Source organism: Hipposideros armiger, unplaced genomic scaffold (assembly GCF_001890085.2).
Source record: "Hipposideros armiger isolate ML-2016 unplaced genomic scaffold, ASM189008v1 scaffold_273, whole genome shotgun sequence".
NCBI classification, from domain to species: Eukaryota; Metazoa; Chordata; class Mammalia; order Chiroptera; family Hipposideridae; genus Hipposideros; species Hipposideros armiger.
The window spans coordinates 1,651,922-1,664,592 of record NW_017731623.1 but is presented as its reverse complement, the minus strand read 5'-3'; the positions used below and the strand labels follow the sequence as shown (position 1 = coordinate 1,664,592).

At 43.4% G+C, this 12,671-nt stretch overlaps 1 protein-coding gene across 1 annotated transcript in view; it reads left to right on the top strand.

Annotated features, from left to right (window-relative positions):
• DNER (delta/notch like EGF repeat containing) overlaps window positions 1–12,671 on the top strand; it is a 293,762-nt gene that overhangs the window by 237,807 nt on the left and 43,284 nt on the right. The window contains exon 9 of the mRNA XM_019657048.1: window positions 7,373–7,495. Within this exon, the coding sequence (XP_019512593.1) occupies window positions 7,373–7,495 (123 nt within the window). The remainder of the gene's footprint in view (window positions 1–7,372; window positions 7,496–12,671) is intronic.

The window sequence follows — 12,671 nt, the reverse complement described above, 5'->3', positions numbered from 1 at the left end:
GAGACAGGACAGCATAATTACCCATGGAAGTCTGTAAGATCTCAACGCAGCAGGTCTGTTTAGAGTGTCTGAACGCTTGAGAAGACTAATGTGAGAGGGATTCTTGCTACATTTTTTCCTGTTCTTAAAAGGATTCCTATTGTGAACATACCAGCAAAGAGAGAGAATGAGATGCACACACGCACACGCACATGCACGAATGCACGCACATTCTCGCTTGCAGCAAAGCCCTCTGTTCAAATAAAATGAACGCACTGCCTGAGACACGGCCTTGATGAAGGGGACTCTGGTATTCAGCGAGTGTAGCCAGAATTTCAAAGCTCACAGACACTCATAATAATATAATAGGTCTATCTTCTTTTTGTCCACAGCTTTAACGACTATGGTTGAGGTGTTTGGAAGATGTGATCTCCCGGGAACTGGCCTAGACTTGAATCAGGGAGTCTTGGGTTTTCACGTTTTATCCATTCAACCAGAAATGAGTGGAAAACATCCTCTGAGTTGCAACACACCCTTAAAGTAACTGCTCCATGCTTCCCCCACTCTCTTCAGGCAGACCTTAAAGTAAAACAAAACAAAACAAAACCAAACAGAACCCTCAAAACACGTTACATTCACTCTCCTTGAATTTGGCCTGCACTGGGGGTGTGGGGACCCCTCCCCCACCCCATCCCGTACACATCATCATTGGTTTTGAAGGTCCTGTTCGCTTGCTGTTTCTGAGGCAGCAGGGAGCCCTCCAGAGGCGACACACATGGCTGACGTGCCGCAATTGTTGCACAATGTGTGGAAGCCATCTGGCTTCAGCCAGCTTCCTGCAGTGGGGATGTTTCACGTGGGATGTAATGGGCCACGGGAGGAGACGGTTCTGGGGTAAACGCTGTGTGGGGCCAGAGCCTGTCTTCTACTGATATAAATATTTAAATGATGTTGTCTTGGGACAGTGTTGAGAGAGAATGGGGAGAAGAGGATTCAAGTGCCTCTTAAAACCTGGAGGCAGCAGTCTGTTCTGGGACAGTTCGGACCCCTGAGGTAGAATCCTGGCTCCCTGTGCCTTTGCCGAGTTGGTAAGGGGGCTGGACCTCGGTCTTTCCAGGCGATACAGAGGTGTCCCAATCTAATGGCAGAACAATCAACAGGGTTCTCTCTGTAGCTTGAAAATCACCAGGAGTGGGAGTGGGAGGTGGGTGGATGGGTGGGTCTCTTTTCTCTCTCCTCTCTTTAGGGTCACCTGTTTGGTGATTCCTAGCCTCAAATGAACCAGGCGCCTCTGTGGCATGGCACTGCTGAGAAGAGTCACCCGTGGGCTGCCATGATGGGAAACCCACAATCATAGATGGACTCCTCAGTTCTGCCCAGAAATCCTTTTTCTTGATGAATTCACTCTCACTCTTCACAGTGACAATTTCAATGCCGCACATCCTCAAATCTCAAGTTGCTTTCATGTTATAATAACTATTGCACTGTGTTGTACAGCTGAAACTAATTCTAAAAAAATGTGTATTTCACAATAAAAAATAAAATAAAGTAAAATAAAAAAAGGATCTATGACAGTGGCTCTCCAAAGGGGGTTTTTGTCCTCTAGGGGACATACGGCAACACCTGGAGACATTTTTGCTGTCACAACTGGGGAGTGATGGTGCTACTAGAATCTAGCAGGGAGGCTGCTCACCATCCAGCTTGTGCAGGACAACTCCCAACCGTGAAGAATGATTCAGACCAAGATGCCAATGGTGTCGCAGTTGAGTAATCCTGATTCTGGGTGTTATGGACTGAATTGTGTCTCCCCCAAATTCATATGTTGAAACACAAATCCCCAGTGTGACTGTATTTGGAGATAGGGCCTTTAAAGAGGTAATTAAGGTTTAATGAGGTCATAAGGATTGGGATCTAATTCAATGTGATTGGTGTTATATAACCATATGAAACACCAGGGAGGTGTGCCCACAAACAAAGGCCATGTGAGGACATAGTGCGAAGGTGGCCATCTGCAAGCCAAGGAGAGAGGCCTCAGGAGAAACCAAACCTGCTGATACCTTGATCTAAGACTTCCAGCTCCAGAACTGTGAGAAAATAAATTTCTGTTGGGTAAGCCACCCAATCTCTACCGTTTTATTATGGCGGCCCTAGCAAACAAATACACTAGGTAATGAATACCTTTTGGGGACAACCTGGGAAGGCAGGAAGAACACACAGGATTGACTGTGTGGCCTTGGGCATGTTTCTTTGCCTCTCTGACTCTTAATTCCTCATGTATTAATTGGGACTAGTCATGTCCATCATTTTGGGTTGTCACAAGGATTACACAACCCACACAAAGGGCCTGCCACAGAGCAGATGCCACCAACTTGCTGCTAGACTCTTAGCTCCTTGCAGGTGATGACTCTGCCATTTAGCTTTGTACCCCTGGTACCTGGAAGCACCAGGTACATCATAGGCACATCTTTAATGTGTATTGATTTAATCAGTGACATTTTGGGTGCCAATTCAACCATTTTTATTTGAGCATCTTCCCTGTACCAGATGCTGTGGGTACAGCTGTGAAACTGCAATTATGGCCTCTGCCTTCCAGCTTATATTCTAGTGGAGGGAGAGAAATAGTAATCATGTAAAGAACTAAGTTAAAAATATGATTTCAGACACTTATAAGTGCCATGGTGGAAATCAATTGAGTGTTGTGATGAGTAACTGGTGAGGAAAGTTACTTTGGATAGCATTGTCAGAAAATTATCTGAAGATGTGACTTTTGCTTTGTTTTAGCAAAATATAGGTGTGATCTACTGGTATGCTCTACTGGTGACTTAAATTCCACCATTGCTCTTGTGAAGAGATTTGCCAAAAATGGTGAACAACTCTTGGTTCAATCTTCTCTTGATTTACCCAGTAGTTACATTCTAGGAAAACTCAATATATCTTAAAACTGTGCTGTACCTGTAAAGAAGTTAGGTTCTAGGTCTCAAAAGTTATAAACAGGGTTTTGACCTACATGAATGTTCAGTGGGTCAATCCAAAGATGTGAAGGATGCCAGGCCATTCTTTATTGTGCAGGGGAATCCTAATCATTGCATGATGTTTAATATCTCTGGCCCCCACCAACTAAATTCCAGTGGAACCCTCCAGTCATTGTAATAATCAATCTTATTCCCAATTTCCAAAACACGGCCCCCAGTGAGAGTCATGGTGTTGAGGCTCTCCAGTGACCTCCTAATCTTGTCAACCAGTGGTCGTTCTCACTCTCCAGTGCCTCTGACACTGTTAACCAGCCCTCCTTGGTTTCTTTTCACCTCCTGCCTTCCATGACTGCACTTCTTGGGCTCTCTTCCTCTCCTTTGCTGCATCTCTGCCCAGTGTCCCAATCTGGCTTCTTGTTCTCCACCTGCCCATCCACGTAGATCTGACCTTGGTCTCTTCTTTCCTCTCTGTGTTTTTCTTTGATGAAAATGTCACCACTTCCAGGCACTAACTCCCAGAATACTATTTCTATGCTTTCGAAGCCCAGTTTTTCCAACTGCCACCTGGACCTCCCCAAGTGAGCCCCAAGTTAAACATGTCCAAAGTCTAACTGGTCAACTTCTTCAAAAGCCTGTTATTTCCTTGATCATACCTGTTTGTATTAATAGCAGCATCACCGACTCACTGGGGCTAAACATGGCAGCCATCTTGACCGCTGTTTCTCATCCCCACATCCTGTTGGTTGCTGTGTTTTATGAATTTTAAGGAAGTGACTGGAGTTGAATATTCAGGAGCAAGTCATGCACAGATCAGACTGCTGGTGATGAAGATCAGTGGCCTGGAGGGCGCCACTCGGACCCCACCCTTTTGATCTGTTATTTTATTTAATTTCTTTTTTAAACTCTTTGGACTAGCTTAGTATTTCTAAACCCTGGGCTTACTGCCCTGAGCTAATTTGTTTGCCCAAATTAATTACCAGCAGGGGGTGGCAGCCTCATTTTCATAGAAGCTGCCATTTTTTCAAAGGATGGCCTTTTCATTCAAACAGTCTGATTTAGGTTCTTTGGCACAAAGTGTAAAAGGGGCTTTGACATTTCCATAAAGACATTTAAATGTTGCCGTCTCTGAAGAAGCAGTTTTAGAACATGAAACCTTTATCTTTTTCCCCCCAAGGAAGAAAAACATCACCAGCTTAATTATCTCTGTAAAATAACTTACTCATTTGCTTTTCATATTGCTGGTGGAAAAAGATAATGATACTGTTTTCCAAAAGCGAAAAGTTATGGGTGATTTCATGAAATTTGCTTTTGATTTTCGTCTGTGTAAATAACACCTCAGTTGAGAGGCCCAAGATGCTCGTAGGGTTATATATGATTCTTCCAACTTGACTTTTAAAAGATCTGCTAGGAGAGCAAATACAATTGAAAGATGCTGCTTGTGACTATTTTTCTGCACTGAGAAGAAGCCAGAAGACACTTAACACTATCTATCTATCTATCTATCTATCTATCTATCTATCTATCTATCTATCTATATTGTGAGTGTGTGTGTGTATATATATAAAATTTTAAAAACTTGTGATAAAATCGCATAACATGAAATCCACCCTGTTAACAGATTTTTAGGTTTACAATAGAGTGTTGTGAATGCTATTGTACATTATCGTACAGCAGATCTCTAGGATGTTTTCATTTTGCATAAATGAAATTCTGTCCATTGGACAGCAGCTTCCTATGTCCCCTCTCCCAGCCCCTGGCAACCACCATGTTACTCTGCTTGTATGAGTTCAACTACTTTCAGTGCTTCTTATGAGTAGAATCATGAAGCATTTGCCCTTCTGTGACTGGCTTACTTCACTTACCATGTGGCTCCAGGGTTCATCCATGTTATAGCGTATGACAGGATTTCTTTCTTTTTAAAAACTGTATGATTTCCACTAAATGCATATACCATGTTTTCTTTATTGATATATCTGTTGATGGACATTTGCATTGTTTCTAGCTCTTGTGGCTATTGTGAATAATGCTGCAATGAACATGTAAGTGCAAATGTATCTTTGAGACCTTGTTTGCAACTCTTTTGGAGAAGTACCCAGGATTGGAATTGCTGGATCATATGGTAGTTCTATTTTTAATTTTTTGAGGACTCTCCGTACTGTTTTCTGTAGCGGCTGTACCATTTTACATTCTCACCAACAGTGTACAAGGGTTCCAATTTCTCCACATACTCGCCAACACATTTATGTATGTATGTATGTATGTATGTATGTATGTATTTATTTATAATGGCCATTCTAATAGCTATGAGGAGATATCTCATTGTGGTTTTGATTTGCACTTTCCTGATGGTTAGTTATGTTGAGCATATTTTTGTGTACCTATTGCCATTTGTATTACCTTATACCATTCACAAAAATCAACTCAAAATGGATTAAAAACTTAAACATGAGAGACCTGAAACTATAAAACTCATAGGAGAAAACACAGAGGGAAAGCTTCGTAACATAGGTCTTGGAAGTGATTTCTTGGCTCTGACACCAAAAGCATAGGCAACAAAAGCAAAACTAGAGAAGTGGGATTACCTCACACTAAAACGCTTCCACGCAGCCGAAGAAGCAACCTGCAGAGTCAAAGGCAAACTATGGACTGGGAAAAAATGTTTGCAAACCATATATTCGATGAGGCGTTGATATCCAAAACTTATGTAAAGAGAAAGATTTTCTGTTGAATCTGGATTAGGAGCCAGCCAGCGTGTTCTGTAAAGGGTCGGGCAGCAAAGATTTGGGGCTTTGCAGGCCATGTGGTGTCTGTTGCCACTACTCACCCTGCCCGTTTTGTGTGAAAGCAGTTACAGGCGATATAGAAAGGGATGGGGTTGGCTGTGTCCCAATGCAAATTTATACCTGGAAATAGACCCGGGTGGATTTGGCCCGGGGCCGTAGCTTGCTGAGCCCTCAACCAGAGCAGGGCTTCTCCATCTGGCTGTGTTCACATCCAAGCCGGCTGGATTGTGTTGCGCGGGGGCTGGCCTGTGCATTGTAGGATGTTCCGCAGCAGGCTGACACAAGATGCCAGTAGCAGCTCCTTTCCTTTCACTCTAGTTGTGACAATCAAAAGTGTCTCCAGACACTGCCAGGTTTCCTCTGGGGGACAAAATTGCTGTGAGTTGAGAGATTCTAATCTTGGTGAGGAAAATAACCCGATGAACAATAACAGGAAATATTTCCCTGAAGCCACCAAGAGGGTGAGACAGAAGGATTGGAAACCATGGTATAGTCGCCTTGGGTAGGTCAAGGTCTCCTCAAAGGAGTGATTATCGCCACCTAAATTTGGAGAGCAGTTGAAATGACAAGTACTTGCAAGGCGCCTTGTTAATAATGCAGATATGAGCCTAACCTACTTTTGTAATCGGCACAAGAAACAAAACAGTTCAAGTTTGGAGGGTTGGCTATGAATTGGAAAGCTGGAAAAAAGCTAGTAGTTCTAGTTCCCACTTGAGCAAGCATTTGTTTTTTTTTGCTTATCTGAATTCAGAACCAACACAGGCAGGGTGATTTTTGAAAGTACTCACATGTTTCTCATTGTTTGGACAGGGCCAGACAAAAATGGTCCAGTTTCATTGCAAATTGGCAGGAACACATGTTTTTGAAAGTTAAAAACAGCATTACATTTATGAGTGAATCTCAAAGAATGTTGTCTTCTTGTCTTTTAGAATAAACACCTGTTTTGCAATTAGGAGCGTAAGACCCATCTTTAATTAGGAAATTGTCGGGTTTCCTTTTCTTCATAGCTGTTATTATGTTTTTAATAATTAAAAACTGTGAGTGCAATTAAAAATGTTATAATTTAGGTAATCATAACTTTAAAGGAACAAGAAAAGATAGCCCGCATTTCCTCAGGAATTTAAGTTAAGCCTTTTTAAGCTGACTTTCTTTCCTGACTTGAAAATCAAAGAATGTACATCGATCTTTTTCTCCTTGAATAAAATTCCCTTTAGCTAGATATATTTTTCTAATTGACTGGAGGAAAGGTGTGGGCCATGCCCTTGAAAGGGGCTGTTTGTCCTGTGCTGTAAATCCTGCCACTCTCACTGGCTCCTATGGCCACAGCAGACACACTCCGTCACCTGTGGCTCCAGGTCACCGGTACCACCAGACACAGTGTAATGAGGAGACCAGCTGGGGGATAAATGGGGTAACTTCTTTGCCATTTGGAATCATGCAAGAGGGTGATGAGAATAGATTCTTTGTAGCTTTCCTGAAAATCCACAATTCAATTCTACCCCAAGACATCAAGTTCCTTAAATGCCAACGGCCTGCGCCACACTTTCCAGCGAATCCTAGCTGCCTTCCTGGCAGGCTGGTCGAGGGTGGGTTTCCATGGGATGCATTTGATGGCAGTCCTTGCTCTCTGTTCCTCAGGTTACCACGGCCTCTACTGTGAAGAAGAATACAACGAGTGCCTCTCTGCGCCGTGCCTGAACGCGGCCACCTGCAGGGACCTCGTTAACGGCTATGAATGCGTGTGCCTGGCAGAATACAAAGGTGAGCGGCTCTTTGGCCTTCTTGGGGCATAGTGGCTGTAAATGACATCATGGATTTCTCAACATATGTGCATAAACCTCTAATTGGAGCATGAAATCGTTTAGAATAAAAATCAGATAGTGGCACTAGGATGATGTGTGGGCCTGAGGAGACCAATTTGCAAGTCTCAGGTTTCCACCAGATACACTGAAAAGTCTCTCTCCTGCCCATTCCTTCATGTATTTCGCTCTTTTCTCTGTTGAATGTGTAAAAAGCCGAGGATGAAAGCTGAGTGTAAGTGGACGGTCAGGCATAGATCAGAGGACATGGCCGTGGAAACGACGGGAGGGGAGCATGCTCTGTGGGGCTAGCTGGGCAGACAGGACCCTGTGCTTTGTGCTGGAGGAGGCAGGTGGAATCTCACCTATTGGCATATAAGTTAAATCTCATTAAATTACTCAGTTTTTTGGGGGGCGAGCTGTCAAAGTCATTCTGGAAAAACAGCTTACCTTGACAGTGTTTATGATGTGTGGACCCTATTCTACGTCTTTACCTGCATTAACTCATAAATCCCCACAATAACCCTGTGAGATGGTAGGTCACGGTCGTGGTGTCCCTTATGAACCTGCCAGCGTGGTCCCTAAAGCTCTTTCATCTGCCTCCCCAGTGGGCTCGAGCCACAGTCGGTGGGTGGTGTGGCTTCATTGGAGCCCAGACACTCTCAGACAGTGCTGTGCCTGGAGAGCCTGTTTATCAGCTGCCACACACATTTATCTAAGCCCCAATTTCAGGGCTGGGTTTAGATTTTTGAAATGCTTTTGTGGGCTCTATTTATAACTATTTCACTTAACCTCTTGCTCCCACCACGGCTTGCTTGATACCACCCATCTGCCCGGCGACCTTGCGTGGTAGCTGCTGCTGTTTCTCTTTGGGTGGACCCACTTTTATTTAGTGGTCTTTTCGGTGTGCCTCAAGGGTTTGGAGGCCACAGGGATGAACTTGATCTAGCCCTGGAAGTAAAAGCTGAAGGTGGGTTCGGTCTTTGCTGTGTGGTGCCCATTTCGAGCCAGACTCCACCAACCTCCGCAAGGGCAGCTGTGCTGGGTTTATCCACATGGGTTTTGCATTCTAGGTCTATCAGAGCGTTGAGAAGTGGGGACCTGCTCAACTCTGGAAAGAGGAGTAAAAGAGCAGGGAATCAGGACACCTAAGTAGCTCATCCCAGTTGTACCCTGGCTTCCTGATGAGCCCGGGTAAATCCCTTTATCTTGTCTGGGTAAAGTAAGGACAGGGATGCTTCCTGGGATTTGGAGATTCTTCAGTGACACTATTAGTAGTGGTGGATGTGCTTCAACAATTAAAAATTCTAACACTTCTTTAGTTTATGATATAATTTTATGAAGCAAATTTTATCTTTATAAATGACAAAGTGACTCCTGAGGTGTATTCTGACTATACCTCTTACTTTCCTGTCTTTGGGGCATTGCTCATGCTAGCATGACTTAACACAGATTGCTGGCCCCACTCCTAGAGTTTCTGATTTGGTATGTGTGGGGCAGGGCCCAAGAATTTGAGTTTCTGGTAAGTTCTCAGGTGATGTTGATGGGCTGGCCCATGCAACACCCTTTGAGAACACCCCACTCTACAAAACTTACCTGCACTTACAACCGCTAAAACCTTATTCTCTGCCATATTTGTTGATCATGTGCAACTCATCCTGATCAAGGGTAATCCTTCCATGTATGCTCTCAACTCATCCTGATTAAGGATAACTCTTCCACATATGCTCTAAATTCTACCTTTCTCTGACCTTCTACCTTTCTGTGACCTCCTCCTATCAATTACCGATTCTGCTGGGGATGACTAAAGGAGGTAGATAACTCTGGAGAGGATGTCAAAAACACCTGCGGAGTTGTGGTCTCAAGAAAAGTGTGTGGGTGCTGGGAGCCTTTGCATACAACAGGGTTACGGGACAGGGTTCTGAGGGGGAACTGAGGACTTGACCAGCTGAGCCCAAAGGGCCCCTCAGCTTATGGGGAGGCCATATGTGCTTTGAATGTGCTGCATGTTATCCATGAGATAGAGGGCTCTGAACTCATGGATAATAGCTGTCCTTGGAGAAAATGGCATAGTGGGGCTGAACTGGTCTTTTCTTTTATGTGTGACTGGGAAATAATGGTCCCCTGTTCACACTTGGAGAGTCCTAAGAACCCCAAAATGGGAGGTCTCTAGCCTGTGCCTTAGTAGACAGGACCTAGTTGGAGGAGAATCCCTGGTGTCATCTGTGTCAGGCATTGTCAACCTGCAGCCTGGCCCATATGGGAAGCCTGTATCAGCAACTCAAAGAGGGAAGAATTTTAGGAAATAAAAACAAAATTGAAACTACAACCAACAACTCTAAACACTCACAAGAGGAAGTGAAAAAAGTCATGTATACGACTCAAAATTTAATTTCGATCTGGAAAAGCAAAAGGAGGAACTAATTCATGATAGAAGTAAAAGGATGAGGAAATGGAAACCGTGAGATGAAAGATAGAAAATGTGGAGACAAGATTCAAGAGATCTGTTTCCATCTGAATGATGGGTGCTCCAGAAGCAGAAGGAAGACACGGAAATAAAACCAGAATCAACTGATTACTAGAAGGAGAAATCTATGAGCTGGAGAAAATTGAAGTTGTCAGATAGAATGGTCTTACCCCATTCTGGATGATTAATGAAGGACATGGTATACAATGTGAGATTTCCTGGTAAAATTTCCAAACCCAAGGATAAAGAGACATTTTTTTTTATAAGATTCTTCACAGGGAGTACAGGTTACACACAAAAGAGATTCAAACCAGCATTGGACTGCTCTTTTCTGTAAAGAAACTAAACAATAGCAAAGACATACTTCAGACTTTTCAATGAAAAGGATTGGTAGTTAAAGGATCTTTGATATTTGAGGGCAGAAGAAAGACATTTTGTATATTTAAGGATACAGAAACTATGACACCATGTGCCGGCTCTAAGAAAATTGTTTCAAAAAGCATTCTCACTAACTTGAAATTAAATCAGAACAAAAGCATATAGGGGAAGTTAGAGAACAGGAGGGCAAGGGCTGAGCAGACTTCTATAAATGTAGGGATAAACCTAAATAGATGGTATTGATTGTGATTGCAAATGATAATTTAATGGTGAAGAAAAATCTCTTGAAAAAATAGGGATACCTTTGTATTACTTAGTATTGCTGCATAATGAATTACTAAGAGGTAGTGGCTTGAAACAACACGCTTTTGTCATCTAGCAGTTTTGCTGGTCCAGGCCTGGCTCCATGGGCTCCAGGGTCTCACTATAATCAAGATGTTGCCTGGGCTGCATTCGCATCTGAGGCTTGACTAGGGCAGGCTCAACTTCCACGCCTCCTCAGATTGTTGGCAGGATTCACATCCTTGTGGCTGTAGAATTTATGACAGCTTGTTTCTTGAAAGCCTGCAAAATGAGAGAGCGACTCTGCTGCTTCACGTGTCTAACTCCAGGAGAGGCCTGTGCCCTCCAAAGGTCTCCCCTGATTATGTCAGGCCCACCTATGATTAACTAAGAGTCAACTGATTTAGGGACCTTAGCTGCACCTTCAAAATCTCATAACTTGCTATTGGTTAGAAGCTCACACTCAAAGGGAGGGAATTACATGGGTGTGACTCATTGGAGGACGCCCTGGGGTGTGTCCATCATACCTCTTACTAAGGGAACATTTAAATGACCACACTACAGTTTCATATCCTTTTCACGAAATCCATGAGTTGGAGGGGTCGGGGTGGAGAGGATTGGAAGACATACGAGTGTGTTAAAGATCTCATCCCAGGTGGTGGGTAAAGTGATTATTTAATTTTGGCATATTTAGAGACACATTTATGCTAAGTTTAAATAAGGCTGCTGAAAACTGGAAGTTAAAACCTAGCAAAGTAGCGATAAATGATAGAACTTCTGAACTAACAGTGATAGTTAGTTGCAATAGGCCTAGGGGGCCCTGGGCCTTTGGCTAAACTGCCTCAGAACCAATATTGGGGGCAGCCAGCTTCAGTTCACACAGAGACCATCCCCACATGACCCCAGGTCCAGCACGGGCAGCAGCCAACTGCATATAGCCTTGAGGCACCTACCAGGTAGCTATGGTAACAGGCAGATCTGAAACGGTTCTAAGTGGGAGCCCCGCCCAAGAGACACCAGAACCAATGCACCCAGAGGCCAATGTTAGATGAAACCAGAGTACTACCTGGTTGAACCTACAAGTGGCACTCTCAAAGGACATTTTCCACAGGCACAAGGACCCACAGTGGCCAAGCCTCCTCTGGGGGATCAACCTCCACACAGTATATTCATATACTCTGAATAGAGCCAATTCTCCCAGCTAATCAGTCTGAGGGTCAATCCCACCCTCTGACAAGCCAAAAGCAATTAAAGAGCAACTTCAACCAGCAACACCTCTGGAACACATGGGACAGGAGAATACAGAGATTGTGCAATCCGAATATAAAGGACACATACTACAAGACCACCCAGCAATGACTGAGAGACATAGGTGATCTACAAAATACATTGAAGCAATCACAGAGTGACAGCCAGAATGAAGAAACAAAGAAACATGTCCCAAGTAAAAGATTAGAAGAAACCTCTAGAAATGGAACTAAATGAACCAGAGGTATCCAACCTTTCAGAGACCGAATTTAGAACACTGATGATAAGAATGTTTAAGGAACTTAGTGAGGACATAAATAAGGATAGAGAAATCATAAAAAACAGAACTAAAGAATACAATAACTGAAATGAACAACACACTCGAAGGAATCACCAGTAGATTAGAGGAAGCAGAGGATCGGATTAGCAATTTAGAAGACAAAATAGCAGAAATCATCCAGTTGGAGCAACAAAAAGAAAAAAGAATAAAAACAATGAAAATAGTTTAAGAGACCTGTGGTACAACATCAAGCACAACAACATTCGCATCATAGGAATACCAGAAGGAGAAGAGAAGAAGCAAGGGATCGAGAATGTATTTGAAAAAATAATGACTGAGAACTTCCCTACCCTGGTGAAGGAAATCGACGTACAAGCCCAGGAAGTGCAGAGAGTTACAAACAAGCTGAACCCAAACAGGTCCACACCAAGACACATCATAGTAAAAATGGCAAAGGTTAAAGACAAAGACAGGATCCTGAAA